This window comes from Pogona vitticeps, chromosome 2 (assembly GCF_051106095.1).
Source record: "Pogona vitticeps strain Pit_001003342236 chromosome 2, PviZW2.1, whole genome shotgun sequence".
Lineage (NCBI taxonomy): Eukaryota > Metazoa > Chordata > Lepidosauria > Squamata > Agamidae > Pogona > Pogona vitticeps.
In genome coordinates this window covers 134,812,407-134,831,446 of record NC_135784.1, presented here as the reverse complement: position 1 = coordinate 134,831,446, position 19,040 = coordinate 134,812,407, and the positions used below count along the sequence as shown (strand labels likewise).

The 19,040-nt window shown below is 44.6% G+C and overlaps 1 protein-coding gene across 2 annotated transcripts in view; it reads right to left on the bottom strand.

Annotated features, from left to right (window-relative positions):
* Window positions 1-1,234: 1,234 nt before the first annotated feature.
* The window catches only part of UNC13D (unc-13 homolog D), a 44,801-nt gene continuing 26,995 nt past the window's right edge, over window positions 1,235-19,040 (bottom strand). For both annotated transcript variants that reach the window (XM_072990522.2, XM_072990520.2), the window contains exons 18-32: window positions 18,018-18,069; window positions 16,898-17,028; window positions 15,594-15,714; window positions 14,603-14,746; window positions 13,582-13,680; window positions 13,030-13,236; window positions 12,043-12,111; window positions 10,410-10,489; window positions 8,436-8,541; window positions 8,268-8,339; window positions 7,092-7,175; window positions 6,716-6,836; window positions 4,524-4,647; window positions 4,048-4,253; window positions 1,235-1,713 (exon numbers count right to left, since the gene is read on the bottom strand). In XM_072990522.2, the coding sequence (XP_072846623.2) occupies window positions 1,607-1,713; window positions 4,048-4,253; window positions 4,524-4,647; window positions 6,716-6,836; window positions 7,092-7,175; window positions 8,268-8,339; window positions 8,436-8,541; window positions 10,410-10,489; window positions 12,043-12,111; window positions 13,030-13,236; window positions 13,582-13,680; window positions 14,603-14,746; window positions 15,594-15,714; window positions 16,898-17,028; window positions 18,018-18,069 (1,723 nt within the window). In that variant the 3' untranslated portion in view covers window positions 1,235-1,606. The remainder of the gene's footprint in view (window positions 1,714-4,047; window positions 4,254-4,523; window positions 4,648-6,715; window positions 6,837-7,091; window positions 7,176-8,267; window positions 8,340-8,435; window positions 8,542-10,409; window positions 10,490-12,042; window positions 12,112-13,029; window positions 13,237-13,581; window positions 13,681-14,602; window positions 14,747-15,593; window positions 15,715-16,897; window positions 17,029-18,017; window positions 18,070-19,040) is intronic.

Sequence of the window (19,040 nt, the reverse complement as noted above, 5' to 3'; positions counted from 1 at the left end):
TACTGTAACAGAAATAGCATGCCTGCGCCTTACATAATATTCATAAGAACATATCACAACTAACCACATGGGAAAATGCCCATTTGAATCATTGTGGCTTTAAAAAGTAGAAGCCCCCCCAGCAGCAAAGGGAAAAAGCCACTTTAGGAGCAAAAAAAAAACTGGTCTGATTTGAAATAGCCTTTGCATCATGTTGTCAGTAAAAAATACTTCAAATTCATATATTTTATAAGCAGAGCAAATCCCGCGGTATTTGACCATGTCGTCACAGACCTGAATTTTCATGCTCAGAACAACAATGCACACTACCCCATTGAACAGGCAACCTCCTTATCTCAGTCTGTGTAGAAGCTGGAAGCTTGGGCTATGAATGTGGCTTATGCCGTACCTCTTTTTTACCACAGGAAGCAGCACTCACTACCAGGCTAAGCAAAAGAAATGACACCCACATTTTAAGACACTGAAGGAATGCTACCAGACCAGTTCTGTCTGTCTCCTTTCTAAAATGGACAATTATATTTCATCATGGGGAAGGTTAAGACTCCCGAGTTGACCAGAGGTTTGTGTTCACAGAAGGAATACATATATAGGCACAGGTGATATTTCAGTGCCCTTTGAAATTCTGGCTTTATAATGCAAGTCATTTAAAGGCCTTGTAGCTTTTTACACCCAAGTACAACACACAGATGTAAGAAGAACACGTGTTGTTAGAAATAAGATTCCTCTTCACCTTTGTCACCAATGAAATTGCCCCCGACTTTTAAACCTCAAGATTTCTCACTCTCTAGCAACATTTGTGACTTGTTTTCCATTTTTTTAAAAAATGACCTTTGGAGCTGGATGGATGGGCATGAAGTTCCACCACAGTGTGGTGTATTGCCAGCCGTTGTTCTATTTAATTCCATTTAAAGTCAATTGTCCTGAATCGGATGGAATTGCCAGTCTCTGAAGCAGGAGATTGCTGGATATATCTGATTTCTTTCCTAGCGAAAGCTTATGTTTCCCCTTTGGCATCCTGGTGTACCAGGACTGCCTACTTTCCATGCCATCTGGAGAGCAGAATAAAGAATTTCCTGAAGGAAAGCCACTAGGGGCTCATTACAAGCTTCACTAGTCAAGCAGACTTTTGTGGTCTGTGTCTGTGTGTGTGTGCGTGTGCATGTGCATGTGCCTGTTTATCAGCGTTTTCCAAAAATGGAGGGCAAAGATACAACTTTTCAGAGCCTGTAGGATCTCCTGATAGTACTATGATTTCATTTATTTCAAAATTCTGCTGCAAACAAAAAAATAAAAGCGCTGGGGAGGAAAGGGAGCACAGCTCTTTTCTCCTAGCCCCCTTGTGTGGAAACAGAACCAACATTCATCCAAACACAACTGAGCCCTTCTGCGGACTGCTGCTCTTTGGCTGACACAGACAAAGAGCTGCTGGGCCTGCCCCGAATGCCCCATGTCGGTTGCATCAAAGCCTCCCAATACAAATATCCACACCGCCTAAAATGGCTTCCTGCTCCCAAAGTGTGTGATTGGCTGTTGCCATGGTAGCGCCTAGTAGTGCTGCCCCTCAGCCAAACCCTTGCTTTTTAAAATCCCTCTTGCTTGGCTGCCCTCATGCCATCTCCTTGGACTGTTTGGCCCGTTGCCGGCGGAGCTTCACAAAGGCCTGGGCTTCCTTGTCTCCTTTTCGGGTCTCCAGCAGCTTCAGGATGTCATTGCCTGGAACAAAAGGGAAGAACTGAAAATCTCTAGTTTTCTTGTCATGTTCAACATCCGTTCACTCTTCCGCCATTCCAAACATCATTGATTACTGCCCTCGTGGAGTCTTAGGTTACCTTCAGACAAAGCTGTGGTTGAGGCATCATAGTGGGGGGGGGGGGAGGTGTCTCATTCTTATCTCCTGTGTTTATCCCCCTCCCATCACTTTTTTTTTCCTTTTAGGAAAAAATTAAGGAGGGGAAAAAGAATAGTTGTACAATGCCTTTTGATTTATAGCACTTAGGAGCCCTTTGTTTCTCAGAGCATCGCTTTGACAGCTATTCTCCAGACATCCTAAAAAGAGGTCAAGAAGAAAAAAGATACAACTCTGTGGGTTTGATGATCGGCGGGGGGGCATGGGGAGAGAAATGGCTTCAACTTACAAAGAAGCCCAAAGGTATCTGATGGAAAACCCTGGGACTTCAAGATGAAGCAAGGTACAGTGGTACCTCAGTTTACGAATGCCTTGGTTAATGTAATTCTCGGTTTATGAAGGAAAATCCATTGAAAATAATGCCTCGGTTTACGTGGTTTTTTTTCACAGTACGAAGCAAGTTTCCCCAGGATGCATTGTGCCTGGAGGTTTATTGTGCCAGGATGCATTGTGCCTGTTCCTATGGCAATCTGCACTTCAGTTTATGAAATTTTTGCATTACATAACGTCCTGGAGAATGCATTAAATTCGTAGACCAAGGTATGCCTGTATGTGAAAAGTTCACAACTAAGGCCTGCAGTCTAAATGATGGATGGGCCCTGGTGAACAAAGCAGATAAAGAAACAGCTGTTCTCAAATCTTCTTCTAGCGCTAAGCACCTCTTGCCAACTCCCTTCGGTGACTGTAATGGTCTCCCTAGCTGAAGGGTTGCTATGGAAGCAGCTTTACAGGCAATCAAGAGGAGGAAATTTCATTACAGAGAATAGACAGGGTGTGATGTTATTGCCCATCTTGCAGTTTGAACTGTTTGGAATTGTTGAGCAGGACAAAGGGTCCTTTGAGGTTCAGGTAAATCCAGAAGCTCCCAGTGGGCAAAGACCAGCCCCTGTGACCCTAGAGCTAAGAAAGTCAAAAGGCTTCACAACCTGCCGTTTGAAATAATTTCATCATAATTGTATCCCCTTTTTAAAAATGGCCTCTGTTTAATATGGGTCTGCTTCCAATCAAGTGCTGTACGTAAAGTCAAACCTTTACTCAGCCTTCTTTCCACAAAAGCTGAAACAGGTTTCAGCCATTTCATGAAAAAGTCTGTTCTCCTTTCTCAGAAATGGAGCATTGCAATAAAACCATAGCTAACTTTCTGAGCCCAGAGAGATGAGCAGACATGATCATCCACAATGTAAAGAAATGCCTCAAAAACCTTAACAGGCAACATCAGTAGAGCATTGTGAGCATAACTGGAGTTTAACCAAAAATAATGAATTATGAAATCTGCTTCTGAATTATTATTAATTGCTTCTTCCAGAGGAAAAGAAGTGACCCAAGGCTATTCCCTCTCCAACATTAGGAATTAAAATACATGCCATTCTATTTTCTTTAAAGGCATTGTAAGAGGCAATACCTGCAGCATTTCCCCTTTGCCTAAGGGAAATGGGATCTAGAACATTCACCAATTATAAGGACTAGAGCCTTGAGAAATTATTTTAAAACAGTAATATCTAGCATAGGGTAGACCCTCCCAGTGTTTTTGGTCTACCATTCCCATCAGCATGGCTAGTAGTGAGGGACTGTGAGAGTAGTGGCCCAAAAATAGCAGAAGTGCTACAGTTCTCCTTCTGCTCTGAAATATAACCCTGTCCACACAGACTTAATTTCTTGCTCTGTTCCGATTAGGTCCATGGTTCTCAACCTTGGGTAACCCAGAGGTGTTCTTGGGCTGCAACTCCCAGAACCCCCAACTGGCAAAGCTGGGGGTGAAGGCTTCTGGGAATTGCAGTCCCAAGAACACCTCTGGGTTACCATGCAGTTGACATGCTGAGTATTCTCACACACTTAACAGTCTAGTATACTTTAGAGCAGTGGTTCTTAACCTTTGTTACTCAGGTGTTTTTGAACCGCAGCTCCCAGAAACCTCAGCCAGCAGAGCTGATGGTGAAGGCTTCTGGGAGTTGCAGTCCAAAAACATCTGAGTAACAAAGGTTAAGAACCAGTGCTTTAGAGAGTAAACAGCAGATTTTCCCAATTTTGTCTTCTGAAAGATGGTCATTGGGGATAGTTCCTGGTCCATAATTCTCTCTGCCAAAGAACAGCAGGGATTTTCAGAATGAGCTTGACTGAGAAAGGACAAACAAGAGAGTTACCAGTACTTCCAGGATGAGTCAAAGGTAAACGGGTCTGTGGCACGCCAAATGGGTTGATAGTTTCCTCATTCTCATGTAGTCCCGGCACATTGCAGAGGGGGAGGAAGGCTTCTCCTTCCAGATCATTGGCTCCTAAGGTGTCATAGTCAAATACTGTGAGCATCAGGCAGGCCCCATTTTGTTGGCATTTATCTGGCGGGACCAAACTGTAATGAGAAATATGGGAACTGAATTATACTACCACTGCACAGGCATCACATGAGAAGCATTCCAAAGTGCATGAGAAAAGTTACAACATGGTGGAAGCTCCAGCCTACGAGGCAATTCCTACATGTTATATCAGCGACTCCCAGGCCACGTCAGTGATGGAAAAGTGTGGCCGAACCTAATGAGCACGGCTCATGCTGTTCATCAAAACTATGCCAACCCTGGGGAGGGGCTGAAGAATAGAAAGAAGACCAGCTGTTCACACATACAATTCGAAAACTTCATCAAACAGTGGGTGGAGAGTGTTCTTGATGCACTGTGTTGTCCGTGCCACAACCTCAGGAAACTCATGCCGTGGTTCCAGAGTTAGCTGGATGAAGGGATCACTTGAGCCTGAAGAAGAGAGGATGTGGGAGGTTGGAAGAACCAAGGAAACAACTGGAATATACGAGCATGCCTTTGAACACTTCTTCCTCAGTCCTCTGGTATAAGCAACCTTTAGGAGGCTAGCTAACAGAATTCTGCAATGCCCAAGGCTGCTACAACATCTAACTTTTCTATCGTACCCATTTCCACTGTGAAATGCTTAGCCCTACTTCCTTGCTGCATATTGTGAGCTGAGCTCAAGAACAGCCAACACTTGCAAACCCTTCCGTAAGCAAATTCTTAAGATTACTGACAGTTGGGGTCAACTGAATGATAAACTCAGCTCAGACCTATAAGACATGCTCTTTCGAGTATGAAAGACATCTGCTTGTCCTACTGCATGCTTTACCTCACTTCTATAGCCTGCCTTCCGGCCTGCCTGCTTGTAGCCACTGGTAACTAGAGAATAAACAGTGATTGATTTGCAAGCTAGATTGCAAATGAGGAAATCGGACTGTGCAAAGGAAACAAAGAGGCTTGTAAGAATGAAATCATACTTCCCTTAATATCAAATTTGATACTTAAACATCAGCCTTCTAGTTACAATAGAGGATGTTTCCTTTTGTTGAGTCACCACATTATATTTTCTGATCTAGTGGTGAGCAATGGTCCCCTCACATGTAAAGGAAAGTGTCCTTTGCGGTCATGCTAACAGAAAGCATGTTAAACTGGAGATGCCACAGACTGAACTTCAGATCATTTTCATGTCAAGAAACATCTCTGTCATCTCATGATCTAGCACTACCTTAGTATCAATCTAGACCACTTTCTTTTCTTTTCTTCAGCTTTATAAAAATCTTCATTTATCAAGTCCAAGTCCTGAGCACAACACAGTGCTGAAGGCAGTAGCTTCTTAAAGGAGTCCAGAGGCCTAGCCTAGTACTGTATAAAGATTTACATCCAGAGTCACCATTTCTTCAAAGATTCAAGAGCAATCCAGTGAGGCAACAGCAGCCTCTCCTGAACAACTATGTGAACTACAGGCTAGATTGTGCCTTCCGATTATTAGGGCTCTCAATCCATGCCTGTTAGATATAACTTTAGTTTTAACTCGAACACATGCAGAGCATTAAGCACTGGCTCTGTGTGTGCGACAGATAATATAAAATGCAACAAAAATGTATTTCATTTTATATTGTATATTACACAGTCTGTGCTTGACGTTATAAGGATGCCGCACACCCAAAACTTCCCTTCAGACTATTCATACTTCAGAAAGCAAGGTGCTGTGTGTACAACACACTTCCACATATACGGAAGAACTGGAACACAACCCAGCTCTTGAATGGCACCAGTGGTAGATTGTATAGATGACTGTCGGTCTGCATGAAACCCTGATCTACGGAGCTGAAACATTTCTTGGCGCTTAGCATGCCCCAAAAGAGAATGGAGGGGTTATGCTGGCAAAAGCAGTCGTGTCTCTCAGGAGCTGGAGTCACCAGCAGCAGAGAAGAGGTTTAGCCTTGACACCTTTGTCCCATGTCAGTGATTTACAGTCATTCGCTTCTGTTGGGAAGAACAGCACACTGCGTTTAGGCATCGTGAAGTAGGTGGGAGTAACTCAGCCTCTCTCCTCAGGGAGGGGATGAGATGAGATGATAACCTTGCTCTGCATCCAGAGCGACACCGGATGCCAGTAAGATCCTTGCAGCCGTATCCCAGCTTTCATTCCACACACTACATAACAGCAGGCAGTTTTGTCAATGATTTCCCAGTCCACTCAGAAGTGACAAAATGTCACTGTCTGGAACGCCACCCGTCCTTGCATGAGACGAATGGACCAAGTTAAGCAAAGATATTCCCTCTACATCTTACAACATAGACACCCCCCTCCCCAACTCAGCAGCTACTGTAAGGGAGAAAAACCAGGTCATCTTTGTTTTTCCTTTCTTTGCTAGTCTCCTAATTTCTTCTGAACTAAGCCCAGTTCCATCAGGATGTGGCTGCATACAAATAAATGAATGAAAGGTAGTGGGCTGGTCAGGCATGATCCAGAATTAGGGGTCAAGTGCCTGAACGTAGCAGGCTCTCTCACCATTGGAATCCATGGGAAGGAGGTTCATAGCACTGAGCACGTCAATGTGTAGCTTCTGTTCAGAAAGGCGATACATTGCTTTAATGGTCACAGCCCCATATTTTTCAGGAGTTGCTTCCATCTAAGAGGTAGAAAGAGAAAACAGAAGAACAGTCAGGTAAAAGCTATCTGCCCTGTAAGTACCCCGGCCCTTCATGGTCCTGGCAGCCCTATACCAGAGGTGGGGAACATGTGGCTCTCCAACCATGGTGAGACTGCGGCTCCCAAAGGCATCACAAGGGCTGCAGCCTAACAAATGCTCAAAGGGCTAAGGCAAACAAAATGCAGAATAAAGGGGTGGGGCTGCATTCCATAAACAGGCCCACCTAGTTCATACCTGCTGCTGGATTCGAGCAATGAAATACTTCTGGATAAGGGTTCTGCTGGTGGAAGAGCAAAGGTCTAGCTCTTTCTCCAGAACCTAGGAGAGAATTGATTTGAGCAGAAATATGACTCATTGGGTATTGAGCCTATCTATGGGTTACCGGTATAGATCTATGGACATCAAAAGGCAGAGACAGAAGCACACAAATAGCCAGTGTAGTGCAGTGGACAGAGGCAGGAACTAGGACTAAGGAGGCTTGGATCTCATTCCCTGCTCAGCCATAGAAACTCACTGGGAGATGGTAATGGTAAAAACAGTCCTTAAATACTGTATCTCACTTTCATTGAAAAATTAAGGTTGCTATAAGTTGGTTCCAACTTAACACCTAGTAACAAAAAAACATGATCCTATGTTTGCTGCCAATACCTCATTTTAAATGGATTTTAAAATGCTTTTATGCTTATTATTTTGTTTTTACATAATGATTTAACATTTAATAATTTTAATTGCTTTTCCTATGTCATTTTAATGCTTGCCTCTTTTAATGATTTGTGAGCCACCTTGAATCCCATTGCTGGGAGAAAAGCAGCCTGGAAGTGCAGTAAATAAATAAATGCAGAACAAATAAACAACAGCAAGAGAGAAACACAAACGGAAGCTTTCCAATTAGGGTGGCCCCAGACAGAAGGCTTTTTGGAATTGCAGTGGACTGTTTAAACTAGAAGGGGCCCCTTATGGTGTGGTTTTGTACACTCATGCCCTCCTGTAAGGCATCCACTCTAAAGGCTCTGCTGTGGCTCTTGAAAAATTCACCTAAGGTATCTTTTTAGCACTCTGGTTATTTTTTACACTAATGTAGGCGAATTTCGGCTAAAAACTAAGACCGGACTGGCAAACTCTTTCCTCCCTTCCAAATGGGGATCATGTGGCTGTGGGTGAAAAACAGCTTCTGAAGATGGCAACATTCACGAGGAGTCTGTCAAATGCTGTTAATTTTTGGGTCAGCCAAGAGGAGAGAGGAAGGGGCAGTTTTCACAGCAAGGACAAGTAGGTCCCCATTGATTTGAACAAACCCATCATTACTCACATTCGATCCATGCCTAGCGGGTCCTGGCCATTGCTGAGGGGCTTCCCCACCCAACAAGGCAGGGGCAGGGAGGGGGAAGCACAGGGGTTCCAGCCTCTTACCATGAATGCTGGAGTGTGAAGGGTGTCCTTTGGCAGCCCCCAGCCCTCTGCATGGAAACACAGCTCCAGGCTCTGTCAAAAGGAGGTGGGGAAGAAGACAGGAAGAGGCTGAAGCACAAGAAAACTCCGGCTCCTCTTCCCTCCCTTCCATGTCATACCCTGAAGTACCTGGAGGGCAAACTGCAATTTCCTGAAGTACCTCAAGCTGCCAACTTGCTGTCTTGTAGCCCCTTTCAGCAGGTCCAGGGTGCGATTCCACAGAAGCTCCAGCAAACTGTTAAGGGTGAGGCAGAGGGAGGAAAAAAAGGAACAGCAAGATATAGAGGCTAAACTGGCACGGAGGACGCTCTCCAGGCAGGTTCATTGGATGCCAGCAAGTTCTAGACAATCTTGCAATAGTCAAGAAAGTGGAGGGTTTAAACCAGAAGTCTCAAACATGTGGCCCGGGGGCCATTTGCGGCCCCCCAGATGATAGTTTGTGGCCCTCGTCATGCCTGCCCCCCAAAGCACCCACACATCCTCTGCTCTCAAGAGTAAAAAAAAAGCCTTGCCTCGGCCGCCGGCTCTCTCCCAAGACAGCACCTCTTGCACCCTCCATCCAGAACTGCAGCCTGCCAGGCAGCCCACCTGTCTGTCGGCTAAGGAAACTCCTGGGCGGCTTCCTCAGGCTCTTGCTCCGCTTGGCAGAAAATCTGATGCGGCCCAGACTCTGCCTCTAGCGGCCCCCAGGTAAATTGAGTTTAAAACCCCTGGTGTAAACCATCAACGTCCCCTCCCCAAAGGTTTTGTCCCTTGGTTTCCAATAGGATTCCAGTGGGGATTAAAACTGTACAGCTGAAAAGGGGAGCGGGTCAGCTGCTCACTGTACTACCAAAAAAAGGGTCACTGACCTATAACATATACTTCGCTAGACCTAGAACAGAGTAGCAAGGTTTTCAACGTGATAGTGACACTAGTCATTAAAGAATAAGAGATTTGGCCATTACATTTCAATCGCTGTCATATTGTATATAACTGTTTTTGAAAGCTGATCAGAATAACAGTAAAAACAGTTGCACAAGAGGCTCTGAAATTCTGGTGATTGACTAACCCTCCCTCAAGCCTCACCCATTTGCTACACCAGATTCGGCCCGGTCCAGCATAGGCCATGGACCGCTGCTGGATCGCAGACCAGGGGTTGGGGACCCCTGCTCTAGATGAGGCCTAACCAGTGTCAAATAGAGGGGAACTAGTACCTCACGGGATTTGGAGACTATATTTCTGTTAATGCAGCCTAAAATCAAATTTGCCTTTTTTGCAGCTACATTGCACTTTTGGCTCATATCCAGCCCAGACCTAATTAGCTTGCTAATCAGAATGTCATGGGGCACTTTGTTAAAGGCTTTACTGAAATTAATAGATGTTACACCTATAGTATTTCCTCCCCCCCCCATCTACCAGGGAAGTTACCCAATCAAAAATTGAGACAGATTATTTATTTATTTATTTATTTATTTATTATTTTATTATTTTATTATTTTATTTTATTAGATTTATACACCGCCCATCTAGACCAATGGTCTACCATCAGTCAATGGTATACTGATTAGTCAAGAGGGGTTTATTCTTGACATATCCATGTTGGCTTCAAGTTATTACTGCATTGTTTTCAAGGTGCTTGCAGAGTGACTGCTTTATAAGGGATTGATGTCAGGCTGACCAGTCTTCCTTTTTGCCCTTTTTGATGACCAGGACATTAGCTTTCCTCCATTCATCTGGTCCTGCAACCCTCCTCCATGCTTTCAAGAAAATAAAAGACAGTGGCTCTGCAATCTTTTCAGCCGATTCCTTCAATATCCTTGGATGCAGTTCATCTGGCCCTGGGGATTTGAACTCATTTAAGGTAGTAAGGCACTCCTTGATTGATTGTTTATCAATCTCAAGCTGCAATCCTATCCCCTCCCTTTGTACTTCACATTTGCCTGGAGGAGTATAGACTGTCTTTTAAATTTAGGAGAAGACTATAACTGATATTAGAACAGGCCCCCATTCGCTGTGTGGAAAGGCATTTCTGCACACCGTTTTCTCTTCTTGTTGCTTCCTTTCACACACTGTCCAATATAGAAAATGAACTTTACCGCAATGCCAAACATCTTCGCTCACCTCTTGAAGTTCTCCTGAACCAGGTTCCCATTTAGGTACTGCAGTTCACTTTCCAAGAACTTCATCAAAGGGGTAATGCACTAAAGGGAAAACGAGATCAAGATCAGGAAAAGTCAAGTGGAGTGAAACATTTCTGATCCACAGGCATTGTGGAGTTTAATTTGAACACGGCAATGACCTCCGTATTGAGTCTGTAAAATGTCTGCCAACATCATTGCAAGACATGGCAGGCATGTTTTAACCCCATGTACTGACTCATATATGTGCAGAGTCCACCTACCAGCCTGGCCACCATCTGAAATATATGATACTAGCATTCATACATGGCATGCACATGCAGTGAAAGAAGCTTTTGAAGTACAGCGCATAAAACAAAAGCAAAAAAAGTGGTGTGTTGCTTATATACCACCCCATGGCACTTAACACTCTCTGACTGGTTTACACATTAATTATGCAGGCTACGCATTGCGCCCTATCACACCCCTGGCCAATGAGCTGGGTAGTCAATTTACCAACCTTGGAAGTACTGTATAGGACAGTGTTCCCCAACTTTGGGCCTCCAGATGTTCTTGGACTTCAGCTCCCAAAAATCCTGGCCAGCAGAGGTGGTGATGAAGGCTTCTGGGAGTTGCAGTCCAAGAATATCTGGAGGCCCAAGGTTGGAGACCACTGGTATAGGAGGCTGAGTCAACCTCAGACCCCCTACTAAGCCCATCAGGATCAAACTCGGGTCATGAGCAGTGTCTTGATTACAGTCCTGCAATTTAACCACTGCACTACCAGACTCCTAGTTTTAGCCTAAGCAGAGCTCAGTGGGCTTAAGTCCACCTTAAAATAACTCAGAATCTGAACTCTGCAGTACATGATTCTTAGGTTCCCTTCTTAGCTTCAGCTGATTCACAACAGAGAAAGTAAGTGCAACCTTTCACCAAGTGCCCACCATATAAACTGCACAAAGGAACTGGTATGGGATATCTTTGTTTTGTGTAGAATGAATTATATGGCCCTCTGACCAAGTTATAAGTGGACTTTTTTTTTAAAAAAAAAGAAAGTACTAACAAATCATCCAAGGTAACAATATTAGTAGCTTAACGTCATTTCAGGTAGAAGAAATCGACTCCAGAAGGGAGTTTTCAATGCCATTTGTCTTGCTATAATCATCAAAAAGTAGTAGGGATGGTTATAGGATAATGTCGATTATTAGTGTGATAATTTCTCTCTTTTTTCTGATAAAGAAGTAGGGAACCACATTTATTCCAGTTCAGAAGCTACCCAGGGTCTAACTGAACACTTACCACGTTTTTACAGAGGTCCTATTCCAAGTGATAAAAAGCTATCTGGCTGTCATGCCACATTATTTTGCCTACATAATTTGCAGCTAGTGAGACATATTTTGTTTTTAGTCACTGGAAGGTAAACACAGGCTTTCTTTGCAAGTCTAATTGTCATTGAGGGAGGGAAAGCAGGCTAATCAAATATGAAATCCTTTCAGCATCTAGTTTGGATTTTCTGTCATCACCTTGCTTTCTGGCTACTACATAACATTCCCCCCCCCCAGCACTTCTCCCACAGACATCGAGCACACTGGTCCAAAGATTAAAATAGGGTTGTTTTGCAGTATTCCAAGATTCACCTCCTCTGGGTCCTGGGAGTCACTGGAAGCTGACAATTCCTGGATATGTCTGGCAATTCCAGCATCTAGCTGCCAAAAAATAAAATAAAATAAAATAAACACACACACACATCTTAATGCTACTAGGAAAAGATGCTCTATAAATAGGTACTACTCAAAACAATAGATTATCTCAGTAACCCTTGTATGCCAAATGGACAGGGCATTCCATAATTACACTCCTGTACTAAAAGATTTGGAGTAGGTGAATGGAGCTGGTTCAAAAAAAATCTGTGGGGAGTTTCGAACTAGCGAAATCATGATTTCATGCTGTCAAAATGTTTACATTCCTCATTATTTTAAGATAAGAGGTATGGAAAAGAGGGGATTACATCTCTGAAGACATAATCCTCATGTATGCCAATAGGGGAATCATGGTCCAATCCCAAAAAATCCACACACACCAGAGAAAGATCAGCAGACTTGAGGGACTTTGCACCGGGTGTTAAGTAACCCAGTAAAAACCCACTGAAAACCTGGCATGCTCAAGTCTTGAGAGACCACTGCACCTGTTCAGGAACAGGTAAGGAGGGGAATACAATGGAGTCTCCTTGAAGAAGCCTTTACTGACTGACAGAACAGTAGGTATCCCCGGAACAGCAACCAAGAGTGCAACAGTGAAGGAGAGCTTGGAGATTTTTCTTTTATGAAGTACAACTTCCAGGAGAACTACACTGTCTGGTGGATTCTGGAAGCTGTAATCAAAAGGGGGAAGAGGCGTTTCCAAGAAATGCACTAGAAACTTTGGTGTCAACTCTGCCAAGGCAAATATATTTGGTCTCCTACACATTATATTCTGCTTTGGACCAGGAGGGGCCCCTGAAGTTTTCCCTTGCTATTGTGCCACCCCCCACTCCCCATTTTATAATTTTGACAGCACTGACCACACACACACACATTCAAACAGTCAAGAGCGGAAAGGGGGAAGTGCCTGGGCTGTGCAGTTACTTTGATGGCCAGGGTCTGGACCACACTTCGGATCTCATTGTTAAGAGAGATGACGGTGGCCTCAAGCTGGTGGTGGAGGGTGTGCTGGATCTGTTCCGGGGCAATGACTTGTCCAACCTTCTGCTCTAGGCCTGCCCAGTCCAGCTGCGAGGGCAACTTGAGGATCATCATGTGAAGCTGCTCGATGTTGTTGACCACAACGCACAACTGAGGGGAAGGAAGGATGGAGGGAGGGAGGGAAGAAAGCCATGTGTGAAACACCCCTGTAAAGCAAATGGGAAAGGTTCCCCACTCCCAGCAATTCATGTTGAAAGATCTTTTTCCTTCTTTCTGGCAAGGAAGGCAGTCCCCTATCCAGAGCACCTATCTTGAGCTTGGGAAAGTTACTCCTTTGGACTCCCATAACCTCCCAGCCAGCCACTGGCAGTGCTGCTGAGAAGATTCAGGAAGCGGTTGTTTCAAAAAAGGGGACACTCCCTAGCCCTGCTGATGTGGACGACCCATCTCCACGATTCCTCCGCCCTGTGGACTGGGACTGGCTCCGCCACTCACCCTGTTCGCAGCTTCTCCTTCTTCGCGCTGGTTTGGTGACAACTCCTCCGCCCTGTTCTTGATTAGCCGGCAGTACATGAGAGAGATTTTACAGATATCCTGAGAAGTCAGAAACCGGAAAGCTTGAGGATCCTCTTTGGTCTGCGGCCAGCCCAATTTTACCTTGTGTGACTTGGAACGAATCTCTTGACCTCCTCCTCCATGCAGGACATGATTGAGTGGGAGAGCCAGCTTCAGGGGCTGGGGTCTTTCTGCTGTAGGCCCTGTAGCCTCATGGGCTGCTAGTGGACCCTCTCTCACATTTCATCCTAGTGGAGTATCTCAGTATCTTAACTCCCAGAAGCTAGGGTGGCCAATGGTAAGGGATTATAGGAGTGGTGGTCAACCTGAAAGCCAGTGTGCTATAGGGGATAAAATACAAGACTAGGACTCAGGAAATTCTACGGGAGGGGGTTGGCACCTGCGACATCATTCCTTAAACATCTTGCGTATCTTGAAAATCCTATCAGGATTGCCATATGTTGAAAGCAACTTGATGATCTGTAACAGTAGCAGCAGCAGTCCAAAACCTTGGGGCCAAAAGATGCCCTTGTGTCACAGAGGAGGGGGGGGTCTCCCACCAGGGGGTTACTAGCTAACCTTAACTGAGAAGAGGTTGCTTCCTGTGACCAAATTACTGTATAGTAAAAGATTCAAACCCTTAACCTGAACTCAAAACCAAATGGGTACGCTTGCTCTATAGATAACTATTTCTTAGTTCTTGGCAATTGAGTTCTTCCTGTCTTCAACTCTGGCTGACCTTGGCAATTTGGAGAAATAGGAAATCCATCCTGCTTAGCCCTAAAGGGCAGGGCAAGTGAAACTCCTCATTCCAAATGTTTTTATGAGACCTGTAGAAACTGCTCACTCTGTTGTTTGCATAATCTGGACAGAATACGCAACAGTTCCTTTCAGAGAATGAAGAGAAAGGGAAGTGACCCAAATGGGAAATAAACAGATTTATCCATCCTCCTTGACGCACCTCAACAAATTTCACCATGATCATGAAGGCCTCTTCAGGATCTGGCCAGTCCAGCTGCTGCCAGGTCTTTACCATTTGAGCATAGCAAGTGGATAAGTCCACAGTAGACGTACTGTGCTTATTCAGCTCTCCCACTGGTATCAGCTGAGCAGAAAGGAAAAGAAGAGCATATACTGTATACAGGCATAAACCATATAATAGCCAAAATCCTATTGTATAGTTACACAAATGACCTAATTTTCAGCAGCAAGTTGCCCCAAGTTAAGAAATCTCTGTAGACACTAATATTTGCCTGCTGAGTCGCACAATTCAGTACACAACTGATAATGTCTACAGTGATCTCTTAACTTGGGGTAATTCTCCTCCAAAAGTCACACTATTTGTGCTACACCAGCCTAACTAAATAAAGAAATTTGGGCCAAGATAAGATAAGAAACAAGCAACAAAAGATTCACTTTGGAGTCTGAATCTCCAAGAAAGACAACTAAATTTTCACACCTCAGTTTCTGAACCTCTTCACAGTTGATCTGGAATATTCCACCTACTTCAGTATCCTTAGCCCAAGGTGAGCAGCTATCAGTGTTCCAGCGTACTTTATGTACGTAGGAAAATACAACTTTTCATGCTGAAGGTTCTTGTTATTAAATAGCAAAATGCTAGAAAGCATTTTGGAATTGTCATGAAATCAGAGAGTCCTCATGATAGTTTTTGACATGAGTGAACCCACCAACCACGGCAACACATTTTAAGTAAACATGGTTATATTTTCTCATTCTTGCTCAGCATATTTCTTCTTCTGCAAAGATTTTTCCTCAGCAGCACAACCCAAAGCTTCCTTGCAACATAACAAGCAGAATAAGGAGTAAGTGGAGTCAGGGAGAAACATGACAGGGATCAAAGGTCCGGATCAATTGCAGAAAAGTCTCAGAAGGGAAAAGGGGGAAAACAAGCAGTATAGACCTTTTCTCCTCTCTTGCTGGGGATTCCTTACCTGGTCTACTTGGACAGCCCTCTGAGTCCTTTCCAGGGCTATCGTGTAAGTCTTCTGGAGCCATTTGGGGATGACCTCCTGAAACCACTGGTGGAAGTTTGCTAATGCAAGTGGTCCTTCCCTGGAAGCACAAAAGGGAAGTCGCCTTTTGACAGCATGGCAAGAACTAAATCTCCTATTTGCACTACCCAAGTCATCTGATCTATTATTTGTTTTAGGGACTGGCCATATCAAATTATAGAATAATGGAGTCAGAAGGGGCCTATAAGGCCATCAAGTCCAACCCCCTTCTCGAGGCAGGAATTCAAATAACAATATATCTGACAGAGAACTGCCTGATTTTCTCTAGAATGCCTCTGGCATTAGAGTGCTCACCACTAGAGATGGGGCTATTCATATTTGTATATGAATACAAATATCCCCCACAGGTGGAAACAATGAGTGTCCGGCCCCAATGGGCTGGACTGTCCACTCATCATTCTGCCACAGATGCACGCTCGATGGAGCCTTCCTATTGCGCAGTTGTCCGCAGTGGATTTGCCACTCCTGTCAGGAGGCAGGATGACAAGCCTCTCTACCAGATCGCAGAATGGCTAATCCATTGTGGACAATGGCACTATAGGAAGGCTCCATTGAACTCACGTCCACAGTGGAATGGTGAGTGGACAGTTAATTTCCATCTGTGGGGGGTTTTGTATACAAATACCCCCATCTCTACCGGCCTCCCCCCAAGGTAAGTGATTCCATTGTCAGATTGCTCTAACAGGAGGTTTTTCCTGATATTTGACTGAAATCTGGCTTCCTGTAACTTGAGCCCCTTAATACGTCGCCTGAACTTTGGGGTGACTGAGAACACATCCTGCCCGTCCTCTGTATGGCAATCTTTCAAGTATTTCAAGAGTGCTATCATATCTCCCCTCAAAACTAAACATGCCCAATTATTTCAGTCTTTCCTTCAAGGGCTTGATTTCTGGTCCCCCGATCATCTTTGCTGTCCTCCTCTGAGTTTGTTCCAGTTTATTGGCATCCTTCTTGAAGTGCAGCATCTAGAACTGGTCACGGTACTCAAGATGAGGCCTAACCAGTGCCGAACAGAGGGGAAATAGTACTTCAAGGGATTTGGAGACTATGCTTCTGTTAATACAGCCTCAAACAGCACTTGCCTTTCTCTGCAGCCACATTGCACCATTGACTCATATTCGGCAAGATGTCAATACAGCTTAACCGTGGGGATCATAATCTATAAAATAGCTCTAAAACTATTTGCCAAAAGACAAATCTTTGTTCTGTGGAGCAGTCAGTACCTGTGGCTCACAAAGTCCCTCAGGGAATAGAGTTCCTTCAGGCTGAGGTAGAGCTGGAAAAGGCTTTCTGCTGTGAGCTGAGATATGCCACTGTCCATTTTGTTCAGCTGCTCCTTGAGGTAACAGGAAACCTACAAGAGCAGGATAGCAAGAACCACAGTGGACCACGGGCGGGCGGAGGGGAATCCACAAGCAGTCTTTCATTTCCTATTTGGTCAAGGCCACATGGGCTGAAGCTATCCGTGTTAACCTTTTGTTAGAGGTTCATGGCATCTCTCATGTTCTGCATTAGTGGTCTCAGATTCCACATTTTGCAGCTTTGGCTCCCATAGTTCAAAGGCGTTCCAGATATTATTGAACATGACACGAACTATCAAAGCCTTTGTGCACATATGCAAAGGAAATGCACAGGTGTATTGCAACAGTGCATGCTACCAAGTTATACTCACATACCACAACCTAGTGTTGCCCACACACACACACACACACACTCCTTAGAAACCTTTCCTATGGACAACCATGCTGGACATCGTCCAAGGTCATTGATCCAGTCCACAACAGGCAAAGGGAGTGAAATGGCATTTTTTTAATACAGAACTTAAACCCACTTCTCTGAAGTAACTGGTGCCCTCTACATGTACTTGGACTATAACTTCCATCATCCACAGCTGGATGGCTGGGGGATGAGGAGATCTGTGGTCCAAGCACATGTAGAGGGTGCCAATTAAGAGAATGCTGATTTTAAGAATGTTGTGCATTTATGGTATGATCCTCCAAAGCAGCTTGCTCACCCCAACTGTTGCAAGGCTTATTTCTCACTGTATTTATTTTCTTGTCTTCTTTTAAAAATCAGTCCAGATCCAGCCAGTGTGAAATATCATATAATGTCCCCCTAAATAGCTTCATACAAACCAGAAGGCTCAACAGCAGCTCTGTACTAAAATCTGCCATTAACACCGACAGGAGCGCTAGCTGATGGGCTGGATGCGAAGCGTCCACATGTCTGAGGGATAATCTTCATCATTAATAGAAAACTCATACTGACCATACATTAAAATGGCCAGGTCAATCCCAGAGTTTCTGTGACAACCAGGATTGGGAACATGTGGCAGCTACTCACCTGCTCCTGCATTTCAAGATACGCAATTGAGAAGAGATCCACTCTCAGGGCACTGCACAGGAGGGAGAGGGAGAAAGGGAATCAGAAATTGGCCAGGCAAAGCAGTTTCTCTCACCCACTTGTTTACTGAAAGATCTCGCTCAGGCCCTTCAGCACGGAATAGACAGTGCAGATCTGCAACCTAATAGCCAGGTTGTCATCTAGCCACTCGCCCTATTAGTGTCCCAAGCTGGGTCCTCAGAATTGCCATGTGAAGGGCAAGAGGACCTCATAAAGGAGGTGAGGGCTGTGGCATTGGGACTGGCCAGGAGTCCACTTTTGGGGAAGGATGGGGAGGGCCCTCCGACTTTCCTTCCTTCTAATGATCCAGGTAGCGCTCATTTAAAAAAAGCTAGTGACATGGATGTACAATGTCAAGAAAATCTGAGGAATTCCAGAGGTCAGAGATATAAACAACAGCAAAACAACGACAAAGAGCCCTTTCTAGTAAAGTAAATATACCGGTGAGGTCATCCATATGATTGCCCTGGACAGTTTTAACCTGATCTTTCATTCAGGGATAGGGCATTTCTGGATTTCCAGATGTTTTGGCTTTCATACACCATAGTCCGTTTCGATTGGCCTAGGTAGGAGTTCATGGGAACGGTAGACCAAAACATCTTGAAGGCCCAAAGAAGCCAAAGCTTATTCTTCTGGAACAAACTAGCAACCATAGCAGGCATTGGCTTCTCCAACCGACAGAAGCCTTGTCCACCCAAGAAGTGAACTTGTTTTCCACTCTGTCTGTCTGTCTGTCTGTCTGTCTGTCTGTCTGTCTGTCTGTCTGTGTGTGTGTGTGTGTGTGTGTGTGTGTGTGTGTGTCTGTCTGTCTGTCTGTCTGTCTGTCTGTCTGTCTCTCTCTCTGTGTGTGTGTGTGTGTGTGTGTGTGTGTGTGTGTGTGTGTGTGTGTGTGTGTGTGTGTGTGTGTGTGTGTGTGTGTGTGTGTGTGTGTGTGTGTGTGTGTGTGTGTGTGTGTGTGTGTGT